This window comes from Sebastes umbrosus, chromosome 12, assembly GCF_015220745.1.
Source record: "Sebastes umbrosus isolate fSebUmb1 chromosome 12, fSebUmb1.pri, whole genome shotgun sequence".
NCBI lineage: Eukaryota > Metazoa > Chordata > Actinopteri > Perciformes > Sebastidae > Sebastes > Sebastes umbrosus.
In genome coordinates this window covers 10,667,832-10,683,873 of record NC_051280.1, presented here as the reverse complement: position 1 = coordinate 10,683,873, position 16,042 = coordinate 10,667,832, and the positions used below count along the sequence as shown (strand labels likewise).

Below are 16,042 nucleotides of genomic sequence, written 5' to 3'. Positions count from 1 at the left end.
ACAAAGAAATACAAGTTAAAGAGACAAGAAGACAGAAACAGAAATGAAAGAGGGAACGAAGTGAAAAACTGACAGCAACAATTCTTCTCAATCACACATCCCCGTCTTGTCTCAGCACCATTTATCCATCCAGGTCAGACCTGCACATAACTGACTGACTGACTCTCTCTCTATACATATACACACACACAGTCTGGGCAGAATTGTACATTTGTAAAGTAATTTTCCATGTGGACCATTATTCAAAACATCACAGTGAGAGAAAGATGATTATAGACAAGGATCCTCAGATGTTGACAGTGTGACGACAATAAAGAAACACAACTCTGTTTTTACCACTCTACCGCTGCATGTGTGTGTGTCTCTCTCTCACACACACACAATGAAAGATGGCAGAGCTGACTTTGGGCCCGTATGTAAGTCTCAGCGGTGTGACCTCTTGGGCGGGGGCGTGAGAACCGCCACGAACAAAGAGCGGGGCTGTTACAGCGTGACAGAATTACAGAGTGACTCGAGACTCATGACTGCAAAAGTGCTAAAGCCCCGACTCGACTCTGGAGTGAAAACATACCATTGTAACTCCCAACAGGTGAGTGGCACGCTAAACTATACAGTCACAACTCCCCTAACTTCCCTAACTCCCCTCATCTGTGCTCAGGGTTAAGAAAGAGACGGGCACCAGACTCCAGACATAACATCCAGGTCTAGTGTGACATGCATATTCATTTCTATACAACCGGTAACATTCATCTTAGTCATTATTTGACAGCCTTTGACCCAGTTGCTGGCACAGAAAGTCAAGTAACTGCCAGTGAGTGAAGTCAACTTAAAATATTAAGTTTGAAAAGTAATTGCACGAGTCACTATTTTGAGACAGCTCTTATGTTTCCATGCAAATATAAAATCTCGTGAAGGGAATTCTTGCCTGCTGGTTTCAGTTGGCAGTACTGACACAATATTAACTTGGACCCAAGACGTGTCCACAATATGCTTGGCGTTCAAGTGGTTAAGTCTTGAGAACACCGATGCTAAGAAACGGCAATATTAGCGTTACTGTTGGCGTCTAGCAAGCGGTAACATAATGCAGGAAATGCAAAGGCATAATGATGTTGGGAATATCAACATTTTCCTCAGACCTATTCTAAAATTATGAAGAAAAACATTAAACGACTAAAATTACAATATATTAACTTATTATACACCGAAAAATTAACTTCCATGGCCCCCGTCATTTCTGACAGCGTCACCAAAAACGTCACAACTCGTGAACTCGGAGCTTTCAGAAACTTTCCACGTACGAGGTTGTGAATACCACAAGAGAGGGGCGTTCATATGGACTCTTCTCGTGAACACGGTAAACACAACCCCATTTGAAGGCACCATTAGACTAAAAATCACAACCAAGTGATCCAGACACTATAATGCACTTCTGAACCTTGATATTTTCCTTCGAGCACAGTGATACGACTGTCATAATCCATATTTTGCAGGCTTGGCATAACAAAATAAAGAGCCAGTATATGGAATAATCATAATTAATGCTCGACCTTCCTTTGCTCTGCTAAAACCTATAATCCAGATCGACTTAGTGCTATAATGACTTCTCCATTCTCACTGCCTCTCTGGACGGGGGTGCTCAATGTGTTATGACAACTTCCATGTGGATGTAAACTCGCATGTACTTTAAGTCATGCGGAAAGACTGAGGCTTTTCTTTTGGAATGCACAAACAGGAAGTTTATGCTTATGAAGTCATTTTCTCAACCTTTATTCAGGGAAGGTTGACTGAGACGTGGCGTGTTTTTAAGCAGTGTTACCCGAGACCGCTACAGTCCTCTACTATGGGTAAGTGAAGCTTTGCTGCTTCTGTGCCTTGCTCAAGGGCACCACAATGCAATAAGTTTACAAAAGCTCGGCAGGTTTCTTCGTCACTTTCTCCAGATTTTTATCATTTGATTCGAAACGGCAACACGGTGTGACGTGACACCGACTTCTCAAACCTCCAGGCTACAACCGCCCCATTAAGGAGGTGGATCATTAGTCTCCGTCTGTTTGGTGCTGCCCCGGTGTTTTCTTGTGTAGTGCTGCTGATATGAACTTGATGTATCGCTGGGCTACAAACAATAGTCTAAAAATAGAGCCGAGCTGACAACTTTGCTCCATGAGCGTGTGTGTCTTTGCACCGAGTGTGTTTGTGTGAAGTGAATATGCATGACTCTGTGTGAATGATTGTACTTTTTTGTGCACGTATGAACAGGCTCCAAGTTGCCCAGCACATCCTCGGGGTTCTGGACGAGCAGAGGAGTTATTTTGATTAAATATGATGTGTGGTTCTGTCCTCTACCAGCCTCTGTGGTTGCAGTAACACTTGTGAGTCGTCCTCTGACGACAAAGAAAAACGATGAACTACTTGAAAGGTTATCACCAATTCTATAAAAGCCGAACCACTTATTTAAGGACAACCCATTCTCACACCACTGCATGTTTAGTGACCCTCGGCACGGATACCGACACAGAGAGGAACCCTTTAGCGACTGTATGTGACACACCGGGCTTTCAACTAACTCTAATGAAACCCCACCCGCAGCATTATTCGACGGTCAGATAAGTAACGTAGTATTAAGATCGTGAGGGGTCAAACAAACACAGGACATTCCACCAGGAGACTGCTGCTCCGTGGCCCGTGTTTACTTATTTTGTCACGTCAGTTGTTAGTCAAGCGACTTGTTAGTATGATTAGTCCCATGAGTCGCTAGTCACATGAATCGTTAGTCACTCTGTAGTCACGTGAGTCACTAGTCAGTGAAGTTAACGTCAACCACGACCATTTTTGAACAATAACAAGTGGAAACACTCTAAAACAATATGACAGCAACATGCTTTTATCAGCTCATAAGGTTATCGTTTTCAGTTTTGGCTCAGATTGCTTACTTCTAGCAGATACAGAGCAACTTGGCAACATCCTACTAAAGTACTAAATATCTATCTCTCTTCACATTGCGAAATGTTCAACGAACACTTCAACTTCACCAGCCATTCGTTTACTTTGGCTGTCTGCCATTTCACCCTGAACAGGTAGCGTAGAGCTGGCTTGCTTGAGCTTGTAGGCTGGGAGCAGCTGTCCACAGTTTGCTATGAACCTTCGTTGTTGTGGTTTGTCAGACCAAAACAAAGAGCTTAGAGAGGCTCACCTCTGCATGGAGGTGCAAATTCAGGTGTTGATTTTTGGTGGAATCGTCAACACTAGCGACCCTATCATATTTCTGTCACTCGATTTAATATTATCATAAAGAATATTGCTTAATGCAGCTTTAAATAGGTGTATATTAGGAGAAATTGTAGAAATATAACTTTTCAATTCATTCTGACTTTAAAGATTTTATAATAACTGTACTTGGTTCAAGCCAAAACACAGACTGTTGGTAAAGCTGTCGTGGTTAAAGGTTGGTTCCCGTGCTGAAAATGTCTGCAGTGAATGTGCACTAGTAAAGCGCTACAGATAAAGCCATCTATCATATGGCATGTGTCTGTGTGGCACTTGACTCAGGGGTCAGCAGCTACTACACTGAGCACAGGATCACAGAGAGAACGCGACTTCATGCAAAACACGTCAGCTGGTGAGAACAGTTGCTCACTGTTGAGTAAGACTGTTGTGCGTCTTTCTATTCCACTAACTGAGGGGATCCACCCCTCCCTCCCTTCCAACACTAAAACTGTGAGTAATTTCATCTCATTCATGTGCGCTTCATGTCACGTTAGTGCTGTTTGTTTGTGCAGCATTCCTCACGATACAGTGCAAAGGACGGTGCAGAAAGAGAAGCTTTCTTTATGCAGGAGAAAAGTCCCTACGGGAAGATTACGCAAGCCCAGTCGATGATATCATCAAATCAGCGTGGACAGAGAGAAAAAGGAAAGGGTGGGTGTAAGAAAGATGGGATTCAAACGAGGGATAGAAAGGCTGTATTTGAACGAGAGGGAATCTGCTTTAATGCCAGTGTAATGGCTGTGGACGGCCTTAATCCTCCTGCTGGCGAGCTCTGGAGCCTTTTTCTTGAAAGTTTCTAATGAAATCAAGTCCTGCTGTGACTAGCACCCACATGACAAAATTACAATCAATTAAACAGGAAATTCATGCTCACAGCTCAGCGATATGGAAGGCTGAGCAAGGAGAGGTGCAGCGCCTCGCTCCACATAAATCACATACATTAACTCTATGGGCGAGAAGGGGAAGGAGGTCCACGGAGGTCAAACCAGCCTGTAGGCATGGAGGGAGGCTCTATATGTGGAAACATGCTAAAAGTGTTTATATATATGGAGCAAGTTCTCCGGATAAGCAGGGAAGTCATATATTTTAGCCATCCCTATAAGGCTTTTTTTTATTCATTATGGGATTCATTTTCTGTTTTGGACAATGCTGACTGACTCAATGAGATGAGGAGACACATTAAATATAGTATTATAGCCAATAAATGGCAAATATATCTTACAATATAACTGGATTCCAGGTCATACATTTGCTGAATTGCTGAACTGTATGCTATCTTATTTAAAAACGCATTCCTTGCATTTTTTTTTCACCTTGTGGAGTTTACATTAAGCTAGATCTGCTCCTCCGTGACACCAATACCAGGAATTCTAACCATTTGCAAATGTTTATGTATGAATTGTTAAGGTAAACACTCATATTTGCTTTTGAGATGTATTGGAATAAAAAGCTTGAAAAAACCAGCAGAAGGAAAATGAAGAGGGGTGAAAGAAAAGAGTGAGAGTGAAAGCAAGATGGAGAAAGAAACCAAGCGAGAAAAAACAAAGACTTATCTTACCTTCAAGCACTGTGAGCTTGGCACTGGTGTTGATCTCGCCAGCGCTGTTGGTGGCTGTGCACTCGTAAATGGCTTCGTCTCTGTGTGTGCGCAGTGGCTGGATCCGCAGTACGGAGCCCGAGCCGTCATCAAACTCAATCACCTGGGAGAGCCGGAGCAAAGCAAAAGGGCAGGGATGTTATTTTTTGGGGCCGAGGATAGCACTTTATTGCAACATATAAATAATATTTGTTTAGATGTTTTTTTTGTTTTTCTGTTCTGAGAGAAGAGAAAATTGAACATTTGCCAGTTTTGCCAGCTTCTCAAAGGCCTATTTTCATATCTTGGTACAAAAGTTAGACTTTTCAGAAGTAGAATATGAGTCTGTTGTTCTCACTAAAAATTAGGGCTGCCCGGTCTTTGTCGACTTTTGGTCTTAGTCGACTAAAATCTCTTTGGTCGATTGTTCATATTTTATGTTTTCATACTGAATGACTTGTTTCTAAGAAACTTATGAGCACATATTTGGTAAACACAAGATTTAAAGTAGTGCTTCAGTGTAATTCTTTGTGGAGAAACTCAGTTTTACAGATCTGTCAATTAAAGCAGCAGTGGGTACAATTGGAGCAAATATGATTACAATAAAGTAATTTTTATAAAACGGTCACTATATCCTGACAGTAATGCATGAGACAGGTAATCTGAAAAAAAAAAAATCATATTCCTCCGTGTCCTCCAGTGCTCCTAATGGCATCTGCAAGATTTCACAGACCGGAGGAAAACAACCAATCAGAGCCGAGCTGGAGCTGGAGCCTGGCAAACTCTGATCAAACGGTCAAACTAGGCAGCGCTGATCAAATATGAATCAATATTCTGTTATTGCAATGCCTAATTCTTGCCTCCAATGTTTCCAGAAACATCTTGTAGTGTACTGTTTAGCTGTAAAATGAGAGAGTTTGCGACCCGGCAGCCATGTTGAGATCAGTTGAGGAAAAACCAAGCACCGCCCACCAGCTGGAGCAAACTTTCTCATTTTACTGCTAAACAGTACACTACTGTATGTTTCAGTAACAGAATATTGATTCATATTTGATCAGCGTTGCCTAGTTTGACTGTTTGATCGGAGTTTGCGAATGTTTGACAGCTGGCTCCGATGAATGAACAGCCAAAAGGAACGCTCTCTCTCTGAAATGACCTGTGATTGGCCAAAGTCTCCCGTCACGTGATAGATTTTCTAAAGCCTGAAAACAGAGCCATGAGGAGGTGCAGAAGTCTAGTTTTCTCCTAGAGCACTTGAATTACAATATGCTGAAAAGTTATTATGGAATTTGTGCCCAACGATGCCAAAAACATTCTGCCTACTGCAGGTTTAAATCAACTAATCAATTCGTCGACCAAATCCTATGAGTGTTAGTCGACTAAGAATTTCTTTGGTCAAGGATATTCCTAGTAAAAATGGATAACGAAAAGATTGTTCCTCTTAAATACAAGAGGGAATCAACCAGGATGTTAAGAGAGAATGATATTATGAAATAATTTCCCAAAATACTGTGATGCCCAGCGGAACCAGTACATGTATCATATCAAGGAATACCAACCAGGAGTCAAATAGCACCCCCAGCTACCACCACTACATTATGCTACAGAGGAAAGGCTGGTCAGAAACAGTGTGAGTTCCCACCTAGGGCACTTCCTTCTGTTCACATGGGTTCAAAAGAGGGAGGGGAAATACATCAAGTAATACATCAAGGGGGTGTATGGCTAGCAACGGTGGAGCCGAGGAACACAAGGGGAAGGATGGGGGTGTGAAAAAGTCTGAAAGAGATGAAGAGGACTCTATAAATCAAGATGGAAGCAGATTAAAGAGCAGGGAGGCCTGTCTGGTCTCGCTTGGAGAAGAGAAGAGTTGGTGTGATGCTCAATAACAGGCCAATTGATTGTGTGCGAGTGTGTGCTTTGTGAAAACGAGTGTGCGCGCATGTGTGGGTGTGTCTGTGTTAATGAGAGACGGGTTATAGAGGCAGTCTAAAAGCCCACGTCTGTAATGTTTTGTCACGTGTGTTGTGTTTGTGTGCCTGCTTGTGTACACGTGGGTGTGTATGGGAGTGTTCAAAGATCTGAGAGTCACGCATGAGTGCTCACCTCAAAGCGCTGAGAGCTGACTTTCTTGCCTTTCTTCATCCAGGTGATCCTGGGTTTGGGGTCCCCGGCGGACTGGCACACAAACGACGCTACCCCTCCCGAGATGCCCGTCTGGTCGTCTGGGGATTTGACGAAACTTGGCACGCCTGAGGAAGCCGGAGCAAAAAGGGGGGGTAGAGGGAGACGGGGAGTGATAAAATGAGGGAGGGAAAGAGGGAGAAGGGCAGAGCAGAAGGGAGGGGAAGAAATGAAGGTGATGTTAGTGCCTGCTGCCAATCAGATCGGCATGTGAAACTTGGTTATCTATGGGTATCACTTTCTCCACACAAAAAGGGCAACAATGACAAAAAAAAAAACACAGTGGCATTGTTGCTGTGCACACCTGCAGCTCAGTCATGGGAGAAACATCCAGGCTTTGTGAGCCGCCCTGTCACTGTATCATGTTGGATTTCTCACCTCTGCTTTGACACGCCATTTGAAAAGTTTGTCGCCCAAAGACAATTAAGCTGCAGTTCTATGTTTTGAACATAAAGGATCGCATTAAACCCAGTAGATAAAACGAGATAAGCACACACAAACTCCTAGAGCAGGTAAATTAGACACTTTGGGAGTTAATCAGGTTATTTAGCATTCAAACCATGTCTGTTTTAAGAGGCATTAAAACTGGTTGATGTGTCCTAAAATCCAAACAAGGCCACTACTTGGTTGTGATTCTGTAACCTCTGCGTGACTTCCTAGATCACGTGTGTTTACAACAACACAGCGGACTACCTAGGAGAACACCTCTTGACTTCCCCTGTTTGCCTTCAGGGTGTTTTTACCGACTCCCGAGCTCCACACCCAACATCATTGTGCGCAGGACAATGAAGTGTGTGTTTCAGCGGCAGCCCGTATTAAGTTGACATGACGCTACACCTTAGCTCCGCGCTATAGCCGCCAATGCTTTATGCTTTATTTACAGCCTCAGACGTGCATAATGCGAGTCTGGCTTCAACAACGTGACACGATGTCCTCATTACCAGCTCCGTCAGCTCGTGTTTCATCTCCAGAGTCATTAGAGAGGGAGGTGGGGAACACCTAAACCGCAGTGGTGACGAGCAGACCGCCCCGCAGAGACATGCACAAAGGGGTGAATCATTATGCTGTATACACAGAGGAGACGCCAGCCTTCCCTCTCTGAGCACACGCTGGGGAAAATCCAGCAGTGGCTGCCACCGTTCCTTTCTGGTTTATGTGTTCTAATATAACATTGATGGGAGAAGGGGGTGTGGGAATGTGGGGAGGTCAATATCTAGTTAACATAATATTGTACCTCTTTCTGACACGGTTAGGGCCTTCAGTGAGCATATTCTCCAGGTCGACCTGTTGTATGGTCAACCTCTGCCCTTACTTGGATACAGAGAGAGAGAGGTGGTGCTGTCTGTCCTTGCTCGAGGACATTTCTGCAGAGGAGCTTTCTTCAAGCAATACAGCAGCACACAATAAAAGAGATACTGAAAGCATACACATATCAGGGCTTAACAATAAGGATTGTCAGATTGTCAGGGGCAAGTAAAACACCACGTCTTGGTAGTAAATCTAGCAACTCACTTGTCTGATCGGGCAAGTGGTAAAAAAAGAAATAAACACCTTGTTTTTTCCGGAGCTGTTTATTGCTTCGCATCTATGACACACTGTGTCCTTGTTCTGATTCACTTACTTAAAGGTGCAGTGTGTGTAGGATCTGGCGGCATCTAGCGGTGAGGTGGTAGATTGCAACCAACGGAAATTTCTCCCGTGTGCCAAGCGTGTAGGAGAACTACAGTGAACTAAAGTGGACTATGGCGGACGCGAAAATGTGAAAGGCCCTCTCTAGAGGCCAGTGTTTGGTTTGTCCATTCTTGGCTACTGTAGAAACATAGCGGACTATGTAAAGAGGACCCGCTCCCTATATGTAGATATAAATGGCTCATTCTAAGCTAACAAATACACAGCGATTATTAGGTTCAGGTGATTATACACTAATGAAAGTTAGTTATGAATATTATATTCCATTTTTGCCAATAGATCCCCCAAAATGCTACACATCGTCCTTTAAACAAAGATAAAACATAATAATTAACTTTAGTCTTTGTTGTTATTTAATTACCGCTAACAAATAAAACAATTTGTATAGGAGAAAGTAAAAATTGACCTCAGGCAAGTAGATTTCTGACCTGGCCAAAAAATTTAAAACATTAACATTGAACCCTGCATATACTCGACACTTTTAATATACACATATACACATCGGGTGGAGGGACAGAGATACTAGAAGAAATATGAGATATTTATGCTAAAAAATATATATTTTTTAACAATTTGTCTTAATACTTGCACAACATGAATTGCAAACTCAAGTATCTGACAAGGTTGGGTGACACAAGTGATTTAAGATGACCATAGAGATAACAGCAGTGCAATTACACTAGTAAACATTTATATATCAGTCAAACGGAAGTTAATACCTTAAAACTGCTCCATACACTTCACATAGGAACGCACTGAGAGATACCATCTCTTCCCTGCTGTAAAAAGTAAACAGCAGGAATCTATCTATCTATTATTTACTCTTGAAATGATCCATTATATGACCTGTTTTTCTTGGATCAAATCATTGTCAAATAACTGTCACATTAGCAAAAGAGATTAAAGCTAACCAGGTCCTTTGTTTAAAAGCCAATCCTGATAAGCTAACAATGACGAAAACACAATCGCTTTACATAACACAGATGGACTGAAGTGTGCTGTAGTGCAGTGTGAGTAGTGAGTGAGTAGGCAGTTATGCGTGCTTGGCGATACACAGTAATCCAACACATCCATCCATCCATCTGTGACCTGTGACCCCTTCATAGTACCTAAACCCACCTGACATTTGAATGATATTTTCGTCCTCCCGGGGACAAGATTTAGACTGCAACAGCACCGCACTAAATCGTTTTCTATAGCGTCAGAATGTGACTGTGACACACACGCAGGCGGCAGCGGGAGAGCTGTGCTAATGATTCAAACCTGATAAGCTCTTCAGAGTATATGCCTGAGCATGCATCGGAGCGTGCTCGGGCGCTGAGTTGGAATCCTCGAGACCTGATTATCACCGTTCTGACTTCCAAGAGTTCCCGCCAACATCTGTCAATAGCAGCTACATTTAAGTTGATGTGAGGGCTTTCCACGTTGTTGCTAAGATGCGGGATCAGGCGGCATTAAACAGTTCTCGGCACATGCTTCAAAATTAAAGGATGTAAGCTTGTGCACTGCAACAAACATTTAAGTGAGAAACCGCTGGATCTTAGAAATCGTAAGGATTTTTAGGGATAAGTGGAAGAAAAGGGTAAACTGGCCCTCGCTGAGCTTTTCCCGTATTAATCCTCTTAAAAAAAGCTTTGATAGTTAACCTTTGACTCAAAGGCGAAACTATGGCAAATTCTGAGCTGTCCATCGTTAATCCAGATCTCACCAAGCATTCAATCACAACATTTCAAAAAGGACTGCGGTGACCCTGGACCCCGGACTCACGGACAGGGTTAATAGTGGCCCTAATACAGCTCAACGAAAGGGCAGAAGCATTTATTTTTGGACTTTGCCGAGTTCCTCCATCACTCTGCCACCACTGGTGGGAGAGGATTTCAAACTGTTGGGTTTTGTCAGTTCTTTTCTTAGAGACAAAATCCAGACTCGACCCTTTTTTTCTCTGCCTGTGTCCCATTTTCCTGGCTGTCAGGCACTTGTCACATGAAAACAATGGCAAGGACGAGGTGGAAAACACATAAGCCTACCTATGCAAATCCTTCCCTCAGCCACTGACTGCAAGCTTTGAGCTGCACTTTTTCTAAGCTTTGATAAATCACATCCAAAAACTCCTGTCTTGACACTCAAGACTTTAACTCATGCTCGTCTCGCTGGCAATGTGTAGGAAGCGCTGCCACAACTGTCAGGCCTGCAAGGTGCCAGAATTTCAGGGCCGAGGTTATCGACTCATGAATATTTCATATTTAGCACATTTAGTTTACTCTCGCTAACAAGATCAAGGCGCTGCTCTAATTAATGACGCTATCATGTAAACACCTAAACTGGGTTATAAAAAATCAAAGCAGATAAACAGATCTGGATTACAAGTCAATCATTCAATATTTTGGTTATAATTACCATATTAATGCATTAGAAAGATCAAAAAGTGATCTGCGTGCAAAACAGTGTTGCTGGAAAAAAACACATTTGTTTGTAGAGCAAAAAGGCTTTCATGTTACAACTAATGAATGGAATAAGTTAATCAGAGCAACAAAAAAAAAAACAATACACAAAACCCACAGTTGTTTCTCTTATTTTGTGGGGCTAATAAGGTGTTTCTTGTATGCTATCACATCCTGACAACCTGATTATCAAACAACTCATAGGGTTATTAGGGAAATGAATGCAAACCCTTTTAACGCCTATGTTCAAAAACGTCATACAAAGTGCTAGCTCAGCAGTCATTGTTAGTAGTAAGTCATAATATTTAGAAATTACACTGTATACAAACAAGGTGTATTCTCACTTATGCATATTTGTGCCCTATTGACTGGAATGTAAAATTTGTGAGGGCAGGATATTGACAATATGTGAATAGATCCCTGGTGTGAGGAAGCCTAGAGGCAGCTGATTTCTCTGTGTGTGGGGGATTAAACAGCTTCTCTCAGTAAACCAAATGCCTGCAGCAGTATTTGTGAGGTCTGAGGTCATTAGAGAGATGAAAGGTATAGGGGTTCCCCAACTCCGGTGTTGCTACAGGTGTTTTATTTTTCACTAGATCTGAAGATCTGAAGGTGTTGGGACGGGTAAGACCTGTCAATGTACAGCAAAACAGTGAACGACATTGTCAAGTACAGCGCAAGAAAATAGGTAAACTAATGAATATGGGTCAGCACAAGAATAGACGTGAGCGTTTAAGAGACCAGATAAAAACGTAAAGTGGTTTACTAAAATATTTATTCATATGTATTTTTTGCTGTTCTGACCCACTCAAAGCAGTGTTACTGTGTGCTATGTTTCCTAAGCAGCTTTACAGTTTTCTCTTTTATCCTTGTCGGGGGCCTCGGAGCTAGGCTTGTAATAAATGCAGAGACAGCAGGGAGAGTCGCGTAAATGGCACTTGTGTGGCTAACAATTAGTGTATTCCCAAGCCTGCCAGAGTGCCCAATGAGAGCTACTCTGTGGTGTAGAGTATCAGGGATCGATACCCACGCGGCACAGAGAAAACCATTAATTCTTATTAATAATGGATTAGCAAGTTATCATTTTCACGAGGCAACACTTAGTGGAAATTTGTCTGATGGCATCTGCACTGGTTGTTTTAATGGAACACTTCCATTAAGGCCTTTTTCGGGCCATTAGCAGGCAACTTGTTTGCAATTAATTCCATATAAAGCTGCCTCCCCTGCAAGTTATTTACCCAGATAAAGTCAACTGCACTTCAGGCTGTTTGTTTAAACCAATAAACATCATGTTTGCTATCTGCACTTCTGTTTTACAGCTGAACACCAAGGACAATTGTGTTTTTTTCCCCCAAATGTGACATGTACATAGTACAAGTTAGAATTTATGTGGAGGAACCCGAGGATTAAACAATATGAAGCAGGATCGACTAAGACCAAAACGACTGATTAATGGACTAAGAGGGGGCAGCGCTATTTTTTTTATTATCTAGCTACCTCAATTTAAATCTCACATTATAAAGTGATAGCAATGCAACTGATATTGTGCAACAGTACAGCAGTCCACCTGCTCCTCCACTTGTTCTTGCTGAGTCAATCACACCACATTGTGAACTTTTGACACAAAGGTTCAGTGTCTGGTATTTTCTCCTCACACTGAAAACATCCTGTTTTCAAACAAGGGCCTATATGGGAGGTGTTAGAACAGGTTTGTGCTGGATGGTCCGATTTCGTTGCACTATCCACTCCCGCTCATTGACAGTCAGTTCACACTGCGTTCACTCATGATAACACAGAAACCAAAGCATTTTTTTTTCTTTTTAGAGAATGATAGTGTAGTGGCCGAAGATTGATGGAGCTTTTAAAGCTTTATCAGAACTTCAAGAGCGATGTCATTCATCATCTCTGAGATACTGTACTTAAGATAAAATGTCTAAACCTATAGAAGAGAAAAAGAAAAAAGAAAAACATCAAACTTTCAATACCCTCGTGGACCATGAAGACGGGCTTTCTATCGGGCCTTCCAGCCTTCAGTGAATTATTCACGACAGCGGAGAAGAACAAGAACTCTAAGTGCAATTACCCTTCACTCCTCTCTTCCCAGTGTGAGCAACATTAATGTAATGGCTTTCATCTTCTCAAGACGATTATGAACGAGGCAGGCATCTCTCAAGGCTGCTCTCTTTCTCTCTTCTTGTCTGTCAGTCAGTATATGACATTTGAAACAAAAAACACAATGTGCTTTGGTGACCAATGCCTGGAGTGGGCATTTAGAAACATCTGTTTCAAAAGCATGCAGGGATAAATGCTTCATTGTGTACTTTTTGATGGTGCTGGTGAGGATGTGGGTGTTTGTGTTATCACACGATTAGAAATCTGAGGTTTTATATTACCTGTGGTGTATTCACACTGGCGCCCAACCTAAATCTAGACAACGATGATTCACTACCTGTGGCTTTTTTTCAACCCACCCAAAAGGATGCAGATGCTCTTTGGCGGTCTTTGTGTTAAGGGGAAGTTTTAACAGACAGATTAGATAAAGGCAGACACTAATTCCTTTGTTACTTTCATAAAATAAAACTAATTTTGTTGCACTATTGCGTAAGGATATATATGCTGTTGTAATGGAAATGATGATTATGAAACGAGAGCAAACTATATTACATGTTTGACAGTTTCTTTTCTCAATGCTAACACCCATAATTTTTGCTGGTTGGAGACTCACCATATCATTATCTGAGTGAAGAGTCTGCCACACGACAATACGAATGTAACATGCAAAATCACTCCGTCTCCAATGAACATGCTCTTTATGAGGTATTTGGCCTTCACCTACAAGACAAGCCTGCTAATGTCTCGGCTGAGCTGCGCAGCTCATCTGCATAACCCTCGGGCTGCATCACCTCCGATGTTCATTTATTTCACTTGATGAAATGTGCTCATTTGCCCTGTCATGAAACTAAGCGTTTTTCCCATTCTGAAGCTGTGAAGGACTGACTGACTGCTGCATAAGGAGACATGTGTGGGTGGGCAACAAAATACAAAGAAGAAAAAGCACACTTTGAATGCAGTTTGAATATGTAATAAAGTATATAGCGTGACATCTTTGTAATGGAAATCCAAACTACTCTGTAAAGTTGCAGTGGGAATACGAATGGAGATTGAGGCAAATGACGGGATGGCTTTTTATTAATGTTGCTGGGTGAAGTCCAATGGTCACCTTGGCTCGGACAATGACATTAATAGACCCGTGTGGGGAAAATGTTAAGTGTGTTAAGTGATCCCGGGAGGGGGTGTGTCGTGGGGGTCCGCCGCTGATATGGCTCCTAGCTTCTTCTTCTTCTGGGGTTAACTCATCATCCATCACCACGCACCCCCCGTGCGACCCCACTAACCTCATTAATTTGCCTCCCCTAGATTAGCCCTCCCTCAGAGACCACAGAGAGCCCCTACCATTGTTCTCGTCTTCTCACCCACACGGCCCGGAGCTCTTACGTAATTCAACTCTCCACTAACCGAAATTAAGGGAGAAATTTAATTATGTTACTGTAGGGACATGGAACAACAATGGGATTCTGTCTCTTTGTTTAATCCCTTATGATTTAGCACCATTTACCCAAGAACTAGTTCTCACTTGAGGTCCAACCATGCTTTATGCTTCAACATGTCCACAGGCTGTTTGGGTTGAGTTACATGTCTTTAAATGCACCTTAGAGGATGCTCCAACACTAAACAATACGTGGGTGTATGGCAATATGCCTATACGTTACTTTATTGTGTCCTATTTAATCAGTGGGCAACCTCCTGGTCTGAAAAGTGAAGCCAATGAGGAAGCAGCTTAAATGTGCATTCTGTCTAATAGCCAGCAGGGGGCGACTCCTCAAGTCTATGAGAAAATGAGCCTACTTCTCACTTGATTTATTACCTCGGTAAACATTGTAAACATGAGTCTATGGTCTCAATCGCTAGTTATGGTCCCATTCAGAGTCAAATAGACCATAAAGCAGGGTATGCTTTAGGATGTGGTTACCTTGTGATTGACCATTGTCCGGTCTGGGATTTGTCTTGTTTTTCTCTTAGAAGTTTACTTTCACAGTGTGTTTTCAGTTCATTAAAGTTAATTGTAACATTTTGGTCAACTAAAACCGTTTTATTTAGCGTTCGGTTGTACTTAGCTCCACCTTCTCTTCTGGTTACAAAAAAACAAGATGGCAACGGCAAAAAACTAAGAAGGCGATGTCCAAAATGCCAAACTCGAGGCTTCGAAACGTCAGTCCACAAACCAGTGAGTGAAGTCACGGTGACTACGTCTATGTATCTAATGCCAGCTATCTTGAATTTCTCCAATCTCAACACAGTCTGATCAATAATCAGAATGTAACAAAACAGCTGCATGTGCACAAATTAAATCCACATCAACCCTTCAAACTCTCTGATTATATTGGATTATTTCAATTCAAAGGAACCAAAGATTAAGTGAGAATGTAATACATAATAAATAGCAGCGAGGGATTGAAGTGTCTTTTGTCAATAAAGCCGTCACTATGAACACAGAATTTAAATGTCTTTCTCAATCTGCCCTTTTCTGGAAGGACACTGGCGGTTCTTGTCGTCCTGTGGCATTGCCGAAACCGGGACACAGCAGAGGGTTTGGGTGACTGCCTCTGGCCCTGCAATTGAGCTCCCTAATTAAACTATTAATCTCACATCATTAACCTCTGATGACCCTTTCCTCCCTCCATTCTGACATTGCTGCACTGGCTTATGAAAACAACTTCCCATCAAATCTCCCCAACCTCTAAATTGCGTCCCTCCAACACTTTATCTTGCAGATGTTTTCCTCACTTATATTGCACACACACACACACACACACTGGTTTCTCAGAGAGCA

General features: G+C 42.3%; 1 protein-coding gene across 27 annotated transcripts in view; it reads right to left on the bottom strand.

Moving 5' to 3' along the window:
• The window catches only part of LOC119498895 (receptor-type tyrosine-protein phosphatase F), a 201,114-nt gene that overhangs the window by 112,180 nt on the left and 72,892 nt on the right, over positions 1-16,042 (bottom strand). For all 27 annotated transcript variants that reach the window (XM_037787989.1, XM_037787988.1, XM_037787992.1 and 24 more), the window contains exons 3-4: positions 6,944-7,089; positions 4,823-4,964 (exon numbers count right to left, since the gene is read on the bottom strand). In XM_037787989.1, the coding sequence (XP_037643917.1) occupies positions 4,823-4,964; positions 6,944-7,089 (288 nt within the window). The remainder of the gene's footprint in view (positions 1-4,822; positions 4,965-6,943; positions 7,090-16,042) is intronic.